This window comes from Alexandromys fortis, unplaced genomic scaffold, assembly GCF_014885135.2.
Source record: "Alexandromys fortis isolate MF-2015 unplaced genomic scaffold, M_Fortis_MF-2015_v1.1 scaffold_48, whole genome shotgun sequence".
In the NCBI taxonomy this organism is placed as follows: Eukaryota; Metazoa; Chordata; class Mammalia; order Rodentia; family Cricetidae; genus Alexandromys; species Alexandromys fortis.
The window spans coordinates 733,170-756,995 of record NW_026067947.1 but is presented as its reverse complement, the minus strand read 5'-3'; the positions used below and the strand labels follow the sequence as shown (position 1 = coordinate 756,995).

Sequence of the window (23,826 nt, the reverse complement as noted above, 5' to 3'; positions counted from 1 at the left end):
TGGGTGATGGGAACTGAACCTGGGTCCTCTGCAAGATCAGCAAGTGCTTTTAACCATGGAGCCACCTTTGCAGGACCTACTTTATTGTGTTAACACACATTTATAAAACATCACTGGAGCAATTTTCCTGATAAAAGTTTGGGATTATGCATTATTCATTGATAGTCTCCAAGTCCCCTAGCAGAGTATTATACCTATAGCTTGTGTGTGAGAAAGAATATATATAAAATAAATGACCAGGCCTGGGATTGATTCTGAGTCCCATGGCTCTTATAGCAGACACCTTGTTGGAAACAAATTTCTGTCCTCACAAGAAGACAACTTGATCTGCAGTTGTCTGGAGGCTTCATGAATCTGGCATCACAAGCTCAGGAGTCTTTGAGACACCTGTTGGAAGGTCAGCAGCAAAGACACAAACAATCAGATTCTTAATGCTGCATCTTATTGCACAGTCAGTGATAATAACTGACTCCACTCCCCCAAACACAGAGCCACGCCCACATTTGTGCACTGGGTGGTTACAGTTTTACAATGTACCTCTCAACTACCTTTCAAGGGGAAAGTGCAAAGGGAAACTTTGCACTTCCTATCAGAAGCCTTGGGCTTGATTGTCTTGCTGCATTCAGACTTTATAAGGATAACATGGAACATATTCCATCTGTCTTAGTTAGGAGACACCATGAGCATGGTGGCTCTTATAAAGGAAAACATCAGTGGCACACTTCTTCCTATAAGACCATATCTAAGTCAACAAAGCCAAACCTCCTGCTAATGCCACTCCCTATTAGTTTATGGGGTCCAATAACATTCAAACTACAATACCATCTATAACCTAACATACACGCTTTAATCTACCATAGACAGTACAATTTCTGCAGTGAAAATTGTGAATCTTCATTTAATATGACATATGTCAAGGTAAATAATCTTATGTTAAGGCAAGGAGCTTTCACTATCATCTACAGAAACCTTTGCCTCTTCAGAACTCTGTAGATTATTGACAAAGGATTACAGACCTGTAAAAGGGCTAAGGAGCTTTAACATTTAAAAAACAAAACAACCTGACACTTCAGAGTAGACATTTAACACAGACACTCAGTCACTGCCCTTTGTGTGTCTGGGGAGTGCGCCACCAGTGGAACATTTATATCAACCCTCCTCAAACCCCAAGATTCAGCGACATCACGAAAGAGGAGATGGAAAGATTGTAAGAGCCGGAGGTCAGGGAGGACAGGAGCCAAAGAGTGTCCTCTGGATATGACAGTACCACTGCACTCAAACCCATAAGATCAAGTCAGTCAGCATTCTGGCATGGACTCAGGAGGGACTCAGGAACTCCCACCTCTACCTGAGAAGGAACATTTAACAGTTGATTGATGTGGAATGTCCCCCTGTGTGCTGTGAATGTGTTTTATTACCATTGGTTAATATGGAAGCTGCATTGGCCTATGGCAGGGCAGAATATAGCTAGGTAGGAAATCCAAGGAGAAATAGAGAGGGAAAGAAGGAGGAGTCAGGAGAGATGCCAGCAGTCACCGAAGGCATAAGATGACAGAGCATTACTGGTAAGCCACAGGGCATGTTACAATATGCAGATTATTAGAAGTGGGTTAATTTATATGTAGAGCTAGGTAGTAAGAAGCCTGAGACATTGGTCAAACAGTTTGTAATTAATACTAAGCCTTTGAGTGGTTATTCGTGAACTGGTGGGTGGGAGAAAAACCTCCAGTTACATTTGATGGTTTCTAGGGACGGGAGCATCAGTGTTCATAAGAAGAGTGTCCCTGGTCTACCATGTTCCAGTGGATGACCTCAAAATGATGACTGTATGGGTCATACAATCAGAAACCAGTGAACTTTACAAAACAGCAACAAGAGTATAAACAGTTGGGAGAGGTAAGAAGGTTGGGAGTGGACCCAGAATGAGTAAGGGCGAGGAGTATTAGTGAATAAGATCAATATGACATTTTCAAAGCATGAACAGAAATATTAAAAATGATACTTAAACTCCCTAAGTTACTCTATCCTCAGCCAGGACCACAGGAACTATTAATTTTTTCCATCTACTATTGCAAGTCCTGTGTTGTCTCCTTCTGTCTCTCACATCAGCTTACTTTCCCCATCCCCACACCTGCTAACTCCTTACTCCAGAGGCCAACGTACATTTTGCTCTCATGAGTCCTCCCCTTCTGGTTTCCATTCCACATCTAGAATGATCTGAAAAAACAGACTGGACCTGTTACTCTTGTGCTAAAACACACTTAGGCAACCAGTCTGTAAGATGAGCTTCAGATTCTGTTCCACGCTCAAGAACATTTCCAAGCTCTTACTGCATCTCCATCTCCACTCTCAATTCCTCTGTCTCGGCCACCCCAGAGCATGTTGCTTTCCACCTACCTCTGCTCCAGGACATACATGTGATTTACTGAATGCCTCTGTACTTTCAGATCTCCTGTATTGTTTTGTTTCTTTCCATACCATTTTTCTGCAAAACCCTGCTGTGTGTACTCCCTGCTGTGTGCGCACCCTCCTGATAGTCCGCAAGCAGTCTTTTCACCTTCCAGCACAGGCTGGCTGTGGACTAGTTTTAGCCTGACAGAGAACTGACTCATCCTAACTAATCGTTGATGGTAACAGCTACCTTTTTCTCTGTGGGCCTGAAACCTCTTCTAAGGAAGTGATGAATCATAATGTGGACTATTTTTATATCCTGTCTAGCCTAGCATCTTCGGAGAAAAAGTTTTACATGTAGTATTTTGCAGTAGTCAGCACTTGTAGTGGAACTCGCCAACTACTGACATGATGATGATTTCTGTTGCCACCTTCATCTTAGTGAAGGAAATATTTGAACACCCCAAGTTTCCCCCACAAAGAAAAAATGTGACTACTCTAGATCTCTCCCCACCTGTAAAAATAATAAAAATACCCAAACCCCATCTTTGTCTTTCACCCTGGGAATAGCTATAATATTTAGTATATTTTTGGTGTATCTATACATTTTAGAGATAGGGTCTAGATTGCAATTATCATTGTACGTTTTGTATGGTTTCTTATGTCCACCCAATTTCTTCTATCAGTATTGGATCATAGGTATGTGTATTGATCTGACTTGGTTTATTTTTTTTTAAATCAATCCCACAGAATTCTATTGAAAAGATTGACTGTAACTAAGCTATTCCTCTATTGATGGGTATTTTGGCTGTGTCTATAGTAAATCCAACACATTCACGGACCAGCTACAACTGATCTTTCAAGCATTTAGGATCAGTAAGGGATGACTGACAATCATATATTTGGTACTTGATGGACCTCTATGCTGTTCTGTTGGGCAGGACTTTCTTTTTTGATACAAATGTTCTCTCTCTCAAGAGAAACCGTGATCCGCATGTGACTAGTATGAATTGAAATGGGTATGTCTGGCATAAAGCTTCATATTGGATAGGACACCATTTGATTTATGTAATACGTAACTTCCATATAACATTTATGGCCAGAGACTACCAAGCAGTATCCCAAAGAGAACTGACTGCGCCTTCTTGTTCTCTTCCCCCATACCTAGCTTTCTTTGGTAAACAGCCGTGATCAAAGAATGCTTATTGGCTCGAAGTCACTGAGAGAGCACAGGCATTTTAAGCTTTAGTTAGGATGAACATCTGTTTCCCTTCTACCCTGCCATCTATTCCTTATCTGAATGTTTTCATTAGGGCTTTTTTTTTTTTAGCTTTACCTGCTTAATCTTTATCCCATAATAATTATGCAGTATCATGTTAATTGGCGTGTGGTTAGACCCATTCTCTGCTGATACGTCCTTCTTATCTTATTTGTAAATAAGAATAGAGAGGATATAAAACATAAAATTCACTAGAATTTACATTTAAATTAAAACAAAGGCACGGAGATGTTGGAGCAGGGCACTAATTAATGTTGACATAGAAATTGGAATATCCTTTTGCATTATTGTTAATCCACACCACAGATACTTATCTGGTGCATTCATTTCTGTAAAAGCCTAGACTTTGTTAGTTAAATACAAAACTCAGATATTTTTATCCAATCACCCCAGTTTTAAAATTACAATTAGCTCTGAATTATTTAAATTCATCTTCAACTCACATTGGGGATATTGAAGGAGAAGGGGGCTAATTTTGAGCTGTGGTTGTGTCCTGAAACAGACAGTTGTTCTGTGGGTAAGAACTCTTAATTTAAAACCCTGTACTGGCATATACAAGGCCATTCTCTGACAGGAGCAATGCTCATACATTTATCAAAACCTAGCCCTATAGCGGTAATGCTGACTGGCCTTATGATAACACGAGATAAATACGCACTACAAGAAACCTTAATTTATTTTGTCAAAACGAATGCTTTGTAAATATCGGAATTAAAACAGATTAATAAGACAAAAGCCTTGGGGTGAAAGATAGTTACTTTTAAAGGTATTTTAAAGTATTTTGATAAAATTTTTCTGCCTTTCTCACTTATGAGGACTGGTTTAGTTATGAAAGAGTGTACTATTTGGATCAGACAGTTCCATGGCAATGGAGGCTGTGTGATGAGACAGGATCTCTCTTTATTATGTGTTCTCACTGGGTTTAGTGTTTCGGTTGGGTTTATTCTCCTTGCCATTGAGTTTCTGTCAGGGGCAGTCAGGACAATGGCAGTGAAGCTTACTTCACACGAGTATCTTGGGAGTTGGCAGGATCTACATCTTGAGTCTCTTGGATCATTTATCAAGTTTTAATTGAGCTCCTTGATGTTGGCCTTACCCTATATGCTGGGGATAGGGTAATAGTGGACTCTAATACCACTTCCAAGAAGCCCATAGTATATAAAGAAAGAGGGACAGATAAGCTCTCATAAATGCAGAATTCTATGGCAAAGAGAGAAGGCCACCTGAGGACCCCATGAGAAACAGTGGGTCTTAACTGCCTAGGGGGGAGTTGACAAAGGAGGAGAAGGGCATGAGGCAGCACAAAGAGTAAGTGAGTGACTGGGCAAGCACGTTCCTCCAAAGACTGGAGGAACACAGAGCCCTGGAAATTGGAGTGGGAGTTCACATTTCAGGAGAGTAGAGGAAGCAGATTGTGTGCCAGTAGAAAAACGGGAATTGCTGTGGACCAAGTTCCTATAGAGCTCCCTAGGACTGCTGAACGGGAAGGTGTGGACCCCACATTCGATAGGCCCCCTCTTCAGCACAGGCTACATGGAGAGCCCTGAATTTGTGTCTTTATGAGTGAGAGCAAGTGAGTACATACACATTTCAGAAGGGCTGCATTGTCCATGATTGAGGCAGGTAGGGAGACATGGGATAGAGTTGCTGTGCCCTTTACTGTGGATTAGGATTTCTTCCACCAACCAAAAGTCTCCCTTTTTTTTTTGAGTTTGCCTACAAAGTATTAAATATCTATGACTGAGAAACATGGATTTTGTGCCCCCTGCAGGGCATTAGGCAAACCGGGAAAGCGTTTATTGGTACCTGTTATGTAGAGGCTACAGAGGTACAGTTCACAGTGCATAGGGTAGGAGACTGTACAGGAAAGAATTACCAGGTCTCAAATGGCAAGGTTGAGAAACCCTGACTTTGAAGTTCCATTGTCTCACATGTATTGGTGAGTCTGTGTTTGGCAAGGAGGAATCACTCATCATTAAAAACAAAAATACCAAGAGTTATACAAACTGAAGGCAATCAATATTCCAACATGAAGGAATGGAGGCAGGTATGACGCCTGAGCCTAGCTGAGGGGCCATTGGTACTTGGTGGCTGTTGAGAGAAAGTCAGTTTTCATTAATGGTTTGACACCTGGTGTCTTTACCACACTCCAGGGCAGGTCTTGTGCCCAGAGTATTTTGACAACATAAACTGAACATGATAGGAAAGAGAGAGAGAGAGAGAGAGAGAGAGAGAGAGAGAGAGAGAGAGAGAGAGAGAGAGAGAGAGAGAGAGAGAGATAATGATCTGGGCAGAGGTGGATGAACTTAATGTATCTGGTATAAAATTCTTAAAGAATACATAAAACATTATTTCAACGGCCAAACATAATGGCCTTAACTCTGTAAATACAACTAAACTAAGTCAACAAATGAGAGACCAACTCTTGAGAAGGCAGTCCCTTCTTTGTGTCATGCAAAATCTCTAGTTATTTGACACTTAGATGTAGAAAACGCCATTAAAAAAACAGGGGGTGCCACTGTCATGATTTTTCCTTTCTGTTAAAACCAGAAGTCCATTATAACTTAAAGATGAAGGCATTTATTATGTGTTTTCCTTAGCCAGGAAGGCATGAATGAGGCTTTTGAAGGAATTTTACTTTGAAAATAGAAAATAGACATAATGGGGCACTTTCTTGTTTAGAGTAGATTGTGATGTTCTCTAGCAGGAGTGGCAGACATACCTCCCACAAGGCATACTCCTGTGGAGAAATGGGCCAGGAAAGTGGGCAGATGTCATTGACAGTTGTTTTAGTAGAATCCAACTCCTGGTCTTTCTTCAGTTCAGAGCAAGGCTCCAACTGTTTGAGCGGCTTTTCTTTCTCCATGCTCCTTCTGAGGTCTGGCCCCAGTCAGTTCTCAACTTGTGTTTGTTTTGTTTTTCGAGACAGGGTTTCTCTGTAGTTTTGGAGCCTGTCCTGGAACCAGCTCTGTAGACCAGACTGGCCTTGAATTCACAGAGATTCGCCTGCCTCTGACTCTCCAGTGCTGGAATTAAAAGTGTGCACCACCACCGCCCTGCCAGTTCTCATCTTTGCTGCAGGAATCATAGGCAATCCTCAGTGAGGACGGACTTCCAAAACTGCCGCTTCCTTTTCTGCACTTGCCCCTTCTCTTTCCTCTCTTGAGGAACATTTGCTGTTAGCCCTTTCATGGAGAATCTCCATCGAGATAATCTGTCACTACGACCCCTTACTGTGTGTTAGGTATAAACAGGATTTTGTTTTTGCGAATGTGGCAATTTAAAACTCAAGAGTAGCTTGTTATTTTAACGAGCAACACTTTTTAAGCAAACAAAGGAAAACTGGTTTAAAAAATTTCTAAAACCTGATACTGTATTTCCTTTTATCTAAACCTTTAAAACATATATTTTTAAAAATTAGAATAATGTAATAGATATATACATGCAGAATATTCAAAGGCATCACTTTTATTATTTTTTTCTATTAGAACAAACACAGCTCAGTTCAATGAGATGTCTCTGTGTAAGGAGATTTGTCACACAAACCCAACACTCAATTCAATCCCTAGGGCCCATATAAAGGGGGAAGGAGAGAACCAAGGCCACAGAGCTGTCCTCTGAAATCTACACACATGCTAAAGCACACCCTCCATCAGACACATAATAATAAATCAATATTTTAAAAGGTCAACTCTAATGGATCAAATAATTTATCGTAACACACAAATTTTAGAAACTACTGGAAGGAACACAGAGGCAACACTTGAGGACAGTGGTTCAGGCCGTGGTTTTCTGGATAATATTCTCAAAGCACAGGAAGCAGAGACAAAAACTAACAGTGGCAAAGGGAACTATCAACAGAGTAGAGACAGCATACAGAACATCAGGGAACCATTGCCAGCTATATGTCTGATTGGGCCAATATACAGAATCTGTGAAGAACTGAAAAAGAAAGTCCTCAAGAAGCAGCAGCCTAATTAAAACATGTTAAATGGTTTGAATATACAGTACTCAGTGAAGAAAACAGATGACCAACAAATACACGAAAACATGTTCAGCACCAAGCTATTGGGAAAATGCAAATCAGAATTGTAAGGAGATACTATTGCAGAATGTGCATCATCTGAAAATTTTAAAAAATAAATGCTGGTTAAAATGTCTATATAAAACAAAACTGTGGTACAGTGGAATGGAAATTAACAGAGCTACTATAGCAAATAGCACTGAAGTTTCTAAACTAGTTTAGATCTCTCTTTTAGTCTTCAAATCCTAATCCTGTGTATAGCATGCAAAAGAAAGAAAATCAGTACACCAAAGAGAATCCTGTGTGGTACTGTTATAGCTATTTTTCACAGTCGCTAAGGTATGGAATTGGTCTGGATGCCAATCAACACATGAAGATCACACAATAGATTCCTAACCAGAGAGTCATGGAATCCTATTTGTAGGGCAATGGATGGAACTGGAGGTTGTGCTAAGCAAAAATAAGTCACCTAGATAATCAGAGAAACACTAAACGTTCTCTCCCATGTGTAGATAGTAAAATACAAAAAGAAAATTAGACTTTAAATAAAAGAGGGATTACTAGGGCTTGGAAAGAATGCTGGGAAATGGGTTCCGAGCAAAATGAGAAGTAGGGTAGATGAACTTGATTGATTCATGATGTATGTGTATATAGAAATATCAGAGTAATCCCATCAATCCACACATTAAAACCAGCAGTATAGGAATGGCCGTAGTATTTTAACCTTTCTCTCGTAACACGTGAGCATACTTTTTCTGTGACATGAGCTTTAGTATTTTCCTAAAGTTCCTTTCCATATATGACATCAGAAGTGTCTTGTGTCCCCTCAGTTTGTATACGTTTCGGGCATTTCTCTGCAGGAAATTGACTTCCTTGTTTTTCTCTTCATTTATACCCAATTCACACTTTCTTTTAGAGTTCTTCCTGCTCTAAGCTTTTCTGTTCCCTGCCTCACTACCCAGTCATTTCCCCATAAGCTATGGATCTCCCTGTCCCATCACATTAACTGCCAGTGCAGATGCCTGTTACTGTTCTCATCTGCTTAAAGAATCAGGTCTCAGACAGTCCTCGAGAGCACCTAGAAGGTTTGCCCCAAACACACTCTTCAGCCAGATGCTCAGTGCTCCCCTAGCAGTCTTGCTGAGGCCACCTGGGTCTTCTGGCTTCCAGGTGGGCCACTGACCCGTTGCCCCTTGTGTTGTCCTTTGGTCACACCAGGAGCAATGTGATGTAGCTTCTAGGTGTTCCATGGAGCTCTGATCCCACTTTTGAGCAAGGCTATTGTTCAAGAAAACATTTTAAAGATAAAAAGTCCTTTCACTTCAGTTGTTGTAAGGAGTCGCTAGTTGATTTCTGTGCCACCCAGACTCCTGAAATAACCACACCGAAACTGTATTATTTAAATCACTGCTTGGCCCATCAGCTTTAGCTTCTTATTGGCTAACTCTCATATCTTATTAACCTATTTCTAGTAATCTGTGTTTTGCCACGAGGCTGTGGCTTACCAGGTAAAGTTCTGGCATCTGTCTCTGGCAGGGGTACATGGCTTCTCTTTTACTCTGCCTTCCTTCTCCCAGCATTCAGTTTAGTTTTCCCTGCCTAGCTAAGCTCTGCCCTGCTATAGGTCAAAAGCAGTCCTTTATTAACCATTGGTATTCACAGTATACAGAGGGAAATCTGACTTTATTCAGTTCTAACTCTGTGTAAATATAACTATGCTTCATTAACATTTATATAATTTTAGATGGTGATTTAAATAGAGGGATAACAACCGTATGTTATTTATCTTGATGTCCATTTGGGACCAGACCAAAGTGTTCAGGATACAATAAAAAAAATCTGGTTGACACTATGAGTATAGTAAGACTTTACATATTACTCACTAATCTAAATTTTATTTTATTATTATGTATGAATTCAGGTAGGCACATGGATGTCAGAGGACAATTTTTAAGAGTATATTCTTTTTCTTTCCATCATCCAGGGATTGAATTCAAGTTGCCAGTCTCACGTAGAAAGCACTTTTACCTGATGATATGTCATGCCAACTCAGTTCTTACTAATCTACCACACTATTTTACCACAACAGAAGAGTTCGAAGGCTTCTAGGCCCAACTAATGAAAAAGGCATAGAATATGAAGGACTTGGATTTGGTCACTGTAGTACACATTCACTGAACTACTATGTTGAAACATTTATCTTTTCCCACTTTTTTCTTTTTACTGAAAAGATTCTTTTTGCATATGATATATCCTGATTATAGTTTCCTCTTCTTCTACTCCTCCCTGTTCCTTCCCCTCTTCTCTGAACCCACTACTTTCCTGTCTCTCATTAGAAAAGAACAGGTTTCTAAGAGACAACAACCAAACATGACAAAATAAAAGAAGATAAAGCAAAAACTATCATATCAAGGTTGGAATGACAATCCAACAGGAAGACTAGAGTTCTAAGACCAGGCATAAGAGTGAGACACCCACTTTTTCTAACAGTCAGGATTCCCATAAAAATACTACACTAATAGCTAGAATACATATGCAGAGGCTCTGACATAGACCCATGAAAACTCTAGACCCATATTTCTACATGATATGACAGCCAGACTCTTAAGCTATAGTTTGTACCTGAAGTAGTCACATAGCCTTCCAGACAGGCTGTCGTTACCCTAACATAGGGTCAGGATATTGTTTTGCTTCTTCTCTGTAATTTGGAGGATGCCTGAATAGAGATGCTAATTCAAGCCTACGTGACAGAGCTAGCACTCAGACCAGGAAGAGGTGACAGAGCAGGCATAGGTAGATGAGGGTGTGACTAGAGACACTCACCTGGTTACCTAGGAAACAGAATGCTAATGTATTTTCCCCTCAGCTTATATTATGGTATAAAGGCTGTTTGGAGAATAAACGAGAGGAATTTTTTCAGTATATGAACTTGGGATTTCATGAGGGATCACTGAGACTCTTCCTTTGGATAAAACCATGTGAGTTGTGCTTTTATTCCCGTGCCTCCATGCCAGTCCAGAGAGATAGTTTATGTTGGAGCTTGGAACCAGACACCGACATAAAACCTTTAAAATATATAAGGAGATGCAAATGTCACCCTCTTTGCTTGAATATTGTATGCATGTATCAAGTCATCACCCCCTCACTGGCTACAATTAAAATTATAAACATATTACTGTACATTCTGGGAGACTGCTAGGTACAGACTTTGCCACACAGCTTCAAGTTTGGTACCCTTACCATTAATTTACCGACTTAGAAAAAAACCCTGGTTTTTATTTTTGGTTCCATCTACCCTTCGCTGCTTCTGACAGTGCCCCAGACAATCAAAAGAGAATAAGTGGGTAAAGGTGAAGAAGTTCCCTGCATCTTCAGGGTGAGATCATTATGATATTTGGAGATAGAAAATATGTTTTTTGAGCTTCATGTCCATCCACCTAGTTTAATAGCAGTCTCTCTGACATCATGAACTCATGTGGGAAGTTCTATAGTATTGTGTTATTTTTATTGGTAAATAAATAATGCTGTTTTGGCCAGCGGCTTAGCAAAATAGAGCAAGGCAAAAATTTTAAACAGATAGAAAAGAAAAAAGGCAGTCAGGAAAAAAAAAAAAAACATATAGCCACTGCAGGAGACAGATGGTGGATACCGGGACACCAGATGAAACCTTGTCACTAGACCACAACCACATGACAATACACAGATTAATAAAAATGGGTTAATTTAAGTTGTAACCGCTAGCTAAAAATATACTTATGCTATTGGCTAAACAGTATTGCAGTTAATATAGTTTTTGAGTGTTTATTTTGGGTTTGGACAGTTGGTAAACAAACGAGTGGTCTCTACCTACAAATTGGCACCCAATGTGGTTAACTACATTCATGTAAAATCTATATATGCTTAGAGATTTCCATTGTTATGGATCTTGTTTTATTGATACAAATTTAAGATCAATCTTGATTAAGGTATTTTGTTTGTGCAGCTCATTTAAAAATGTAATGTATTATTTAAAAATATAGGTTAATAGATAGTCATCTATAATAGTCAAGTTCACGGTCATGTTAGTTAGGTTTTCTAGATATATAATGATATATTTCAGAGGGATATATATTTTTCAAACCTTTCAAAGACTAACAAAATATAGCATTTGAAATGTTTAAGAACTTAGAACTTTTCATGACAATGAGACTCATCTGCCTCTGGCAGCACCAATCTACTTCAGGAGAATGATGGGCATTGAAGAGGTTCCTTATGGAGTTTGCTAGCTATTTGGGCAAAAAACTGCTCTTGTCTGGACTGCTTAATATTATGCTATATAAACTAGACATGCAGGATCCACAGAAAAACGACTGCTAAACTTGCCTAAAGGTGAGACAGTCCTCCAGGGTTCCTGCTTCACAAAAGAGTCTGCAAAACATTCTACAGGACACACAAAAAAAGGTGACTAACAAACTGCCAATATATGTGGAACTGTCTTTAAAATTTCTTGCTTCATGGAAAAGTCTGCCAGATACTATGGGCCTGTAGGCTAAAGATGGATGCTCCAACAATACAAAAGAGCTTCAGGAAAGTGTCCAGGCAGGGAGACATCTCTGTCAATTCTAAAGTTTTAAAAGTTGCTTACAATGCACTTCCTGTTTACTTAGGTAATGTTATATCATTCTGGAGTCTTTAATGTTATTAAAATTAAATAGTTATTATTATAATTTTCCTTAGTTATAATAACACTGTATTATTATATTATTAGTATATTAGCATAATATACTATAGTATACTACAGTATAATATATTAGTATAGTATTATTAGTATAATAACAATACTGTAACTATAATTCTTACTTAATACCTGCTTTGTTATATGCAGTTTTACTTTGTTCAAGTTAAAACCTTCCTTTTTATTTAGACAGAGACGAGGAAATGGTGTGGGAAGTCCTTCTGTATATGTTTTGCTTTTACTGGTTAATAATTAAAGCTGTTTTGGCCAGTAGCTTAACCAAATAAGCAAGACAAAAATTCCAAACAGATAAAAGAGAAAAGAATGTGGAGTCAGGAAAAAGTCATATAGCTACCGCAGGAGACAGATGCCAGACACTGCATGAAACCTTGTTGGTAGGCCACAACCACATGGTAATACACACACAGATTGATAAAAAAAATGGGTTAATTCAAGTTGTAAAAGCTAGCTAAAAATACACTTAAACTATTGGCCAAACAGTATTGCAATTAATATACTTTCTGAGTGTTTATTTTGAGTCTAGATAGCTGGGAAACAAACGAGCAGTCTCCGCCTACAATAAACAACCTGTACGACAACATACTACTTTCTGTCTTGGCACACACTAATTTAAACATGGAACGATTAATCTAGATGACAAATCTATATGACTCAGGTATAATTGCTATTAATTGGGGCCATCAGCTGGTAGCCCAGAAGCAGTGGCTACATAAGTAAAGGAGAAAATCTGACTCTTTAAGAAAGTTGTGAAATAATTCCATGTTCTCATTCCATTGTATTGCCATAGCCCAACTGGACAGTGTTTTAGTACACTGATGTTCTGTATATTGCTACTTTTTTTTAAAAAAATAAGGTTTTGTTTCTGGTGGACATCTCTTGCATCAAGGAAGAGGTATATATTTATTTAAAGGTCAGCATGTGGGCTCTGATGTTAGACTGTTGCCCCAGGTCCTTTCTGCTTCTGGACACTAGAGGTTTCAAGCTAGGAGGAAAAAAAAACAAAACAAAACAGCAACCTCAGCTTTGGAGAAAAATTTAAACTAGATGATACAGGATAAGCAATTAGCAAGGAACCTGAAACTCAATGAGGAAAGTTACCGTTAGCATATATGGAGCCGGAACTTTATATTTTTATTTACTTGCCATTGATGGTCTTTCTTATAACACTGAGTCTGTCCTGTTTTCTCTATAAAATGTCATGTAATCTAGATGGACAGTTGACTGCCCCCGGTCATCTTGCATGCCCTTTCTTCCTTTTTATACCTAACTGCTCTCCTCTGCTGTGCTAAGTGGCGAGAGTGGAACATCCTTCTTCTGGCCCTTTAAGAGGCATGCAGCCTTGCACTCTGGCTCGACACCAGCTGCATTTTGGCACTTCTGGCCCTCTTTCTGTCGAGATACATTCCTTCTTTACCAAATTTGTTGATGGTTATTATCATTAAAGGGTATGAAATTTTCAAAATGCTTTTATACATCTATCAAAGTGATATAATTTTTATCATTTATTCTCAGAATGTAGTGGATCACATTGATTAATACTTAATCCTCTTTGCACTTGAGAGGCAACTCCCACCTGGTCATGTTGAGTAATTTATTCACATCCTGCTAAATTTGGCTTTTTAGTGTTTTTGAGGGTTTTTTGCATTCATTTTTATGAAATATGTTGGCCTGTAATTTTCTTTTCTTGTAAATGTCTGACCTGACATTGGTAAGAGGCTAATGCTGGCTTTACAAAATGTGTTTGTAACGTTGTTTCTGCTTCACTTCTTTTAAGAGTCTGAAAATCCGTTGACATTGAATTCAGTAACGTTGGCAGATAGAAAAATTTTAAAAGAATGAATTGTAAAAAAATGACTTGCATTTTCATAGAGTGATAAAGAATTTTGAAAAGATCCTGCTTATGATCATGTGATAAAAACAAAGTGCTTAGAAAAAAGAATTTAACCAGAGAGGCAAAAGATCCATGTACTGAAAGCTCTCTGATGCTGCAGAAGGAAATCACACAACATAAAAGTGAATATTGTTGCCAAGTGTCCCAAATGACCTGCAGATCCCTATCAAAAACTAAGTAGCATTTTCACAGAAATGGAAAAAAGCCCTAAAAGTTATGTGAAGTCACAAAGAGCACAAATAGATCAAGAGTTTGTAAGAAGAAGGGAAGGCTAGAGACACCACACATCCTAATCTGTGTACTCAGAGCTACAGTAACCACGTGACAGCATAGGTGCGCTGTAAACGCAGACAAACAGAAAATGGAACAAGGTAGAAAGCCCAGCGATAAACTTACATATGTGTGATCAAGGCACTGGATATACGCACTGTAGATCATGTCAAATGTGGCTGGCTGCAAGTAAAAGATGGCTTTATTCCATACACAAGAATAACTCACAGTGTACCACAGACTACCATGACACCAGAAACTATGAAGCTGAGAAGTGAATGCAGGAAACCCTTGACACTAGCAATGGACTTTTCGGTATGGATACTGAAAACACAGGCAACAAAAGAAATCCAAACAAGTGAACACCCGTCAACCCAAAATCCCTTAAAAGCAACAAAGAACAGAAGGAAAGGACAGCCCAGAGAACGTGAGAACTTGTTTCAGAACATATTTCTCTTTTCTAAGATCTCCACCACCCCGGCCCCCATGGGTATGTGTGCACCCATGGGTATGTGTTCACGTGAGCACAGGTGCCCCTGGAGGCTAGAAGCAGTCATCAATCAATCTCCTAAAACTGGAGTTACATGTAGTTGCAAGCTGCCCTACGTGGGTGATCGGAACCGAGCAGCAGTCCTCTGAAAGAACAGTACGTGTGCTTTAACCGAGGACTCGCACCAGCCCCATGAATCACATTTCTTTAAGGGGTTCACATCCAATCCATAAAGGGCTTGAAGAACTTGAAATCCCCAAACCAAAATCAGCGAGCGAAGGACCTGATATCTATTTTCTCAGAGAGAACAGAGATATCAAACAGCCATCCAAGGCAGTGTTTTACATCACTGTATTACCTCGCTCTCATCAGAATGACTGTTATCTAAACCACAGGGGGATGTGAGGACACAGAGAAAGGGGAACACTCATGTATTGTTGACAGGAAAGTGAATTGGTACAGACAACCATGGAAAGCAATATAGAAGTTCCTCAGAAAATAAGATTACATATGCAGTAAACCTCCTGTTAGACATAATACACAGGACATAAAATCGGCCCTTCCTTTTTGTGTGGTGCTGGAGCTCGAACCCCAAGTGTTTCACAGGTAAGCAGATGCTTTAAGCCACATTCCCATCCTTGAACTTACTACCTATAAGGCATCTTTACCACCATTTTCACTGACGTAGCTGGGTGAGAACAACCCAGTAACTTCACTGCTGGTGAGAGAAGGAAAATGTGGGCTATGTTCACAGTAGACCAATATTTGTTCACACAAAGAGATCCTGTTATCTGTGAAAACATGCATGAACCAGGAGGGCTTTATGCTAAAGGAATAAGCTAGGAACCAAAGGGTTAAAGTTTCTATGGTCTCATGTTTATATAATTTTTCAGAAAGTAGAATTCCTGTTAGTACAAAAAAGAATTGTCATTTCCAGAGCTGGAGGGTTTGGTAGGATGGGATATGAAATGATGTTGATCAAAGGGTGTGGATCTTCCATTATAAGGTGCACAAGATTTGGGGATTAATGATCAATGATGAGTAACTATGGATGAGTTAATTTATTTATTCTGGTAATCATCACACACTGGTGTAGGATGTGTTGCTTTCATTGGTTGAATAAAGAGACTGCCTTGGCCTTTTGATAGGGCAGAAACTTAGGTGGGCAGAGTAGACAGGACAGAATGCTGGGAAGAAGGGAAGTGTGGAAGATGCCATGAATCTCCAGCCTGAGACCGACGTAGGTTAGAATTTCTCCCGGCAAGCCACTACCTTGTGGTGACATATAGATTATTAGAAATGGGTTGAATCAAGATGTGAGAGTTAGCCAATAAGAGGCTAGAGCTAATGGCCAGGCAGTAATTTAATTAATACAATTTCTGTGTGGTTATTTCAGGGCTTAAGCTAGCAGGGCGGCTGAACGCAACAAAGGTCCCGCACCTCTTACAACAACACACTGTTCACACATAGCAAACTGACATGTTTACCCTGTTTCCATTTATTAAAGTCTTTATTTTAAAACACAAAAGTAATCTATGGGTCCCACATCTCTGCAGCTCAGAAACTGTGGAAAACAATTATCATCCCAAGGGGGAGAATTGTAACATCTACTTGGAGGTGTTTTCTATGTAAATATTGCTGTTTCAACAAGAAAACAGGTCAGGCTTTCTTGACTCACCAGTGCCTCAACTCCAGCTCAGTTCTGTAACAGCTAATTGGCTGAATTAACCTCTGAAATTCAGCCACCCTGTGAACCATCCTATTGAACGGAGATTCCCCTACTCTGTTGGTGTTCAATTCCAGAATCTAGTATGCTACTTGTTATGGTTTTCATCTCTTTAAGAGACAAGCCACACCCACTCCTGGGGATCCCTGCCCTCCTCCCGCCATCTTAGATTCTCTCTGTCCCCTCTAGGTGCATGTGTATGTCTCTCTCTTGGGCCCTTCTCTGTCTCTCTCCTCCTCTTTTCTCTCTTCCCTTTCTCTCTCTCTTTCTCTCCCCCCCACCCTCCTTTAAGTAATAAATATTCAATTCTATTCTGTACGATGTGTCTGCCCATGTCCCTTCTTACTGTTGCCTGCCCAGCCGCTTGCCTTGCTGGGACCAGCAACTGCTCCGGGGGTCCGGCATCTGTCTCTGCCTGGCACGAGCTGTTCTGAGGGACCACTGGGGGATCTTGAAGCATGTTTAAAACTACTTATTTTCTGTTTTATTAACATAAAACACAGTATTATGGGCAAAATTCTGTGTGTGTGCAGATGGCAGGAGATGGGGAATAGTGAGTTCACAGGTGAAATGAACATCCCGGAATAATCTCACATGGACTGTGAGGCAAGGCTGGGTCCTGTCAATGTAGCTGATTTTCATTACATGACAAATTGTGACTCACCATTCAGCTAGTTGCTGCAGTGGCCTACAGGGATGGTATCCATGCAGCATGAAGTGTTTAAGTTTTAGTGTTCATAGCCATGAATAACATTAAACAATACCTGCCTGCCACTGGAGCCTGCAACCAAAGAGATTGTCTGTTACAGTATCTAGCCTTTCCTGGACCAAAGGACTGGCTCAAAGTTTCTCGTGAAGTTACTATATCCTTTTGCATCTTTAGCCAATTTTTTTTTTTGCCTGCGTTTTTGGAGAAACTGAGGCTAAGAGAAATTATATGACAAATTTAAGGCCATAAAGCAAAGGAGAAAAGAACACATTGAGATTCAAATCAGGACAGGTGCCCACAAGGCATCAGCTCTTACCAATTCTATTATGTTTGGTAGCCAACTCCAAAACTGCATTTTCCAGAGTACATGGAGGTCCAACTGAACTCTTTAAACACACTTATGCAATGATCCCAGAGCGGCGTTTGTGTGAATGTGCTAACCTGTGTTCTGCTTTGCCACCCACACGTGCAGGAAAAAAGCATGTCACAAATACAATGCATCCTTTGTTTTCCAGCTTCCATTGTGATTGAGAAGTGGTGGTGCCACATGGATCCTTGCTTGGAAGGAGAGGACTGCCGAGTCCTTCCAGACTCCTCGGGTTGGTCCTGTAGCAGTGGCAATAAAGTCAAAACCACTAAGGCAAGTACGAACAAAAGGTAACTGTAATTTACAGCTGCAGGAGCTGCTAACTCAGGGGGTTCCTGCTGTGCCTGGATCTCGCCAGCAAGAGAACAACATTGTTTTGTGTTGATAAACCTGCCAGGGCTGTGCTACACTGTGGCTTTTGCCTTTAAGGAAAGTCCATTTGCCAGTGTTGCTGCTGCGTGTTGGGGCAGTGATTTGGTGGGTGAACTCTTACTTTCAGCAGGGCCCCTAAATTCTCTTCTGCTCCTTCAGGAGCTCAATTTAAAGTAAAGGTTTCCGAGTTGACAGAGCAGTGTATCAAAGCGACATGGCAAGAATCAACGGCCAGATGATTTACTCAGGTAGGAAAATGTGCTGCCACTGAGACTGGAGATGGGCCAGGTGAGATTCTCACTCAAGTCTTCCACAGCTTCTCCCTGGTGGCTTCCCATTCTGAATTTCTTGTGCCTGAAGGAGAATACAGTGGTTCAGTTCTTCAGTGAGAAAGCAAATTTCTTTGTCTTTTTGTGTCCACTCAGTTACTTGGATTTTAGAAATTTTTACTGCCAAATCCTTTTATGACTGATTTCCCAACTCTCATCTAATCTACCATCACGTCCAGATGACTAACGACTTCCTTCCGGTATCAGCTCCATTCATTGACTACAGCAAATAGTATTTGTGAGATGTCAGCCCTCAACCAGGCCATCCTAAAACCTCTGAACAGCTTCAATCTCCCCACTGACCCTTCAGAGAAAACCTGCAAGATAGGCACCCTTCTTTCTCCCTCAAACCTCTTCAGTTGGTCTCTGCCATGATGCCTTTAAGGTGGTCCTTCCTTCTCATATGATGTGATGTCTTCCCTTCTTTTCTAGTCAACTATTCTTCTTCAGGGAATCTATTCTTGGTTGCATCTGAGTTCAGTGTCTGAGTGTCCACTAGGGTTACATTTTACATGGATAGCTATATTCCTTTGTTCCCTACATCACTTCCTATCTAGTGTGAAGTCAGGTCCTTGTCTGTGTTTGCCTATCTTGGTAGGCCCAGATCCAGCTGATGTCACCATAGCTATTTCTTAAATACCAGTTAACGACAAGTCTTTCTGAGGTTACTGGAATTTGATAGGTTGCAATGATGTCCATTTAAACTTGTCTTCCATTGGAACATAACTTGTGCTTACTAGTAATGTTGTGATTGCCTGCAACATTTGTGTTGACAGGACCTCTGTAGATTCCACCAGTCACAGACTAAAACATTAAAAGGTAATTACATCTCAACTAAACCTGTATAGTTTTCTTTTTTTGTCATTATTCCCTAAATAATATAGTATGAAAACCATTTCTGGCTAGAGAGATGTCTTGGCAGTTAAGAGCACCTTTTGCTTTTGAAGAGGACTCAGGTCCAGTTCCCAGCACCTACATGGCAGCTCACAACCATTTGAAGAACTTCTTCAGGCCTTTATGGACACTTCACCCATGTGATGCTTAGATATACATGCAGACAAATAAAAAAAGCTATATATGTGTATATATATATTTGCATTTGTGTTATAGTTGTTATAAGCAATCTAGAAATTATTTAAAATATCAAAAAGTCTATATACACTACACGTAAGTGGCATACCATTCTAGGTAGGTTTTCCACATGTACAGATTTTGGTATCTCTGGGTGCTCTTGGGCAATCCTCCATAGACCCCAAGTCACAACTCTCTTTTTACCTCCATGTTAGAGGAAATCCATGAAGGTATTTGTTGAAGCAGCAAGGAGGTTAACTGTCCCACTGCCCAACTAATCCCTCTAGGCCACGCCCAGTAAACTCCCAGCCACCTAAGGCCATTTCACTTGCTAAGCAACTTCTGTTTCCTTCGCCTGACTCCTTTCAGCTGTTCCCATAAGTACTCTCTAAATAAAAAAGTATTGAAGTCTCCTATGAGGTTAAAAAATAATCTTCTATCTATCAGTGATTAAAATAAACTTTCATTGCATTTCTTGTAGACTAAGAAATAACATTTTAGAAGATTAAATTTGTATTGATTTTTAGATATAAATGTAAAACGATTGAATGGAAGCCAAGTGAATTCTGGAAAAAGAATGTGTGTAAGTAGTTCACTTGGTAGAGTGGCTCTCTCTCTTTATGTGCAGTTAGGGAGAGCATTAGCAGGAAGTAAACCTTTAGGGGCATTTTGCCTCTCTGTGTTGGGAATATGAGTTTGCTCTAGCTCAATTCTCAATGGTAGTGACATTTCATTTATCTCCTGGAAAGCTATAGAAACATAATACAGTTCCCCAAGCCACCGTAATACTTGGGCTGCCTTTTTTTTTTTTCCAGTGATATGCCATTTGAGAATAATCTGGAAGGTATAAAACTTTGTTTCCTTTATTAATCCAAGTCAGTATGCCTTGAACTTCTTAAAATACTTTATGTCTGTTATTGCTTGCATGCACATAGAAGTTCATTTGGGGAGCTCTGACTGCCTCCCAAGCTGAACTTGGCATTCTAGAAACTGTAGCTCTTGCTTGCAATGGTACTGACCTTATATCTCTGGAGGGACAGCCATCCTGTGATGGCTAAGCAGTTGCCTCCCTGGAAGGGGTATTAAGTAAACATCAGAACAGTTTCCATTTTCCTTAAAGAATCTGTGCACAGCAGCATGGGAACACACAGCTCAGAGTGTCAGGTCTTGAGTAGTCAGCCACCTATGCTAGGAATCTACTTCCCATTTAGATGCAAATACAGAAAGAGTTGGCAGTTGGTTTGAGATACTAATGGGCTCTGTCTCAGAGATGAAAGAGAGGCAGACATGTCCTTGTTCTTACTTAGCCATCGGCCTCACATAGGAAAGACTGACATCCTCTTCATTCTCCTGAGAAGGCTCAGGAACTACTTCCTGTGGGAAAAACGTCATGTTGTTCTCATGCCTCAAGGCTCCTTTCCCTCTCTTCAGAGTTTTTGATTGGCACTTCCCTCTTTCAAACTGTCAGTGCTAAAGTTTCTTCCAAGGACCCAGTGACTTTGTGGCATCAACAGTAAGGGTGTGTCTGTTTGACATTTGTCAGTAGATGAAGACAACTTTGATCTTGTGAAAGTCTGTGGTATTTAAGCTTCTTATTTTGAAACTGTGAATAAGGAACAGCTTTACTGGGTGCTTTCTTCCCCTTTGGGGACACTGGACAATATGTGAGGATATGTTTGGGTTGCCAGACGTTGAGGTGGAGATGCTACAGGCATCTGTGAGTCAACACCATGGACAGTGGTAGGCATCCTACAAAGGATGGTGTAGTCCCCACAGTCAACGTGCTTAGGCTCAGGCACTGCTCTAGAGAATGATACATTTTCTCAGGAGCTTTCTATAACCTCCCTACTCAATTCTTGAAATTCACTTTGTTATTTCTCTACCCCAAAGAACTTGATATTGAATTAAGGGACCTACACATTCTTCGCAACTTCAACTGAGTTACATCCCTAGCCTTACCTCTACTTTTAAAATTTTGAGATAAACTTTCATGTCTTGAATGTCCAATCTTCTCAGCTTTCCAGTGGCTGGAATGGCAAGCCTGTACTAGTAGGTGTGGATGTTATTCAATTTCTTTTCAAATTTTCTATTAAGTGTCTAAAAGTTTCCAGGGTTTCATTGGAAATGCAAAGAGGAATGAGTCAAGAAGAAAAATGTCTCATGGATATTTGTTTAAACCCCAAGAGACTTCAGTCTTTAGGATGATCATGCCTATGAAACTGACATTTGTAGGAGCAGGAATAGAAATAAAATTTTAATCATCTGAAATATGCAGAAATTTATAAAATAACAGAAATGGCAGTGTTGGCTTCAGAAACTTCCTTTATATTAGTGTTTCCCATGCTCTAGTCCTTGCCCAGTACCTTCCTCAAGTGACACCTTAGTTGTGGCCTTTCTCTGTCTCTTGGGTATCACCATGGGTCACCTCCATAATTATTTCATCGTTTCATGACTGTAGAATTATTCACCAAGGGGCTTGTTAAAACTGCAGTCTTATGAAATCCCAAGGTCCAAATCAGGAGCACAAGGAGAGAGAGCACGAGCAAGGAATTCAGGACCGCGAGGGGTGCACCCACACACTGAGACAATGGGGATGTTTTATCGGGAACTCAACAAGGCCAGCTGGCCTGGGTCTGAAAAAGCATGGGATAAAACCGGACTCGCTGAACATAGCAGACAATGAGGACTACTGAGAACTCAAGAACAATGGCAATGGGTTTTTTATCCTACTGCATGTAGCATGTACTGGCTTTGTGGGAGCCTAGGCAGTTTGGATGCTCACCTTACTAGACCTGGATGGAGGTGGGTGGTCCTTGGACTTCCCACAGGGCAGGGAACCCTGATTGCTCTTTGGGCTGATGAGGGAGGGGGACTTGGTTGGGGGAGGGGGGGAAATGGGAGGCAGTGGCGGGGAGGAGGCAGAAATCTTTAATAAATAAAAAAAATAAAAAAAAAATAAAAAAATAAAAATAGTGAAATAAAACACAAAAACAAAACAAAACAAAACAAAAAAACCCTGCAGTCTTAGACCTCACCTCTAGCCTACTTGGCATATTAAGACTAGGGCTGGACTTAGAACACAGACTTCGATGTTGGTTTGCTTTGAGGATAGGAACCATCTTAGAGTGAAATGACAGGAACAAAATATTCCCAGCAAATGGGACCAGAAAGCAAGCAGGAGTTTCCACTCTAATATCAGAAAACCAGAGTTGAAACTAAAATTTATCGAAAGCGATAAGGAAGAATACTTCATTTTAATAAAGGCAAAAATTAACCCAGAAGACATTACAATTCCAAACATAAGTGTATTAAACTCTAGCATACCCCATTTCATAAAGAGCATACTACTAGACTTCAAGATATAATCTAAGCACAATTCAATAATAGTTGGTGATTTCAATATCTCCTCTCCCCAGGAGATATGTCATTTGGACAAAAATAAACAGAGATACATTAGAATTAAGTAATTATACATCAAATAGACTTAGGAGATATCTAAGAATATTCCAACCAAACACCAAAGAATATACATTCTACTTAGCCACCCATAGAAGTTTCTCCAAAACAGACCACATACTGAGGCATGAAACAAATTCCTACAAACACAAAAGAATTGACACAAGTAACTCCAAGTATGCTACCTAACTGTTGTTCAGTAAAACTTATAGTCATAAAATAATCTATAAAAACCATAATAATTAATAGGTATTAACACTTCACTGAATGATGAATAGGTCAAAAAATCAAGACATATATAAAAAATCTTAGAATGAAATATGACAAGATAATGCAACAAAACCTATAGGACACATTAACAATAGTCTCAAAAAGAAAATGTATAGCTCTAAGTATCTATATTTAAAAACCAGAAATTACATAAATTAACAACTTAAAGATGCACCTCAATAATTTGCAGAAACAAGAACAAACTGAAATCCAGTAGATAGTAAGAAGTAATAAAAATCAGAACAAGATACAAGACATTTCTAAACAGAACTCCATTTGCTCAGAAACTGAGGACAACAATTGACAAATGGGGCCTCATAAAACTAAAATGCTTCTCCTGCAAAGGAAATAATTGAGAAGAGAGTGAGAAAGAATTTTTGATAGCTATACATATGATAAGAGGATTAAATATCCAGAATATACAAGGAATGTAAAAACCAGAGTCA

At 39.8% G+C, this 23,826-nt stretch overlaps 1 protein-coding gene across 1 annotated transcript in view; it reads left to right on the top strand.

Moving 5' to 3' along the window:
* Tafa4 (TAFA chemokine like family member 4) overlaps positions 1–23,826 on the top strand; it is a 159,269-nt gene that overhangs the window by 129,082 nt on the left and 6,361 nt on the right. Inside the window, exon 3 of the mRNA XM_050149405.1 lies at positions 18,031–18,159. Coding sequence (XP_050005362.1) covers positions 18,031–18,159 — 129 coding nt within the window. The remainder of the gene's footprint in view (positions 1–18,030; positions 18,160–23,826) is intronic.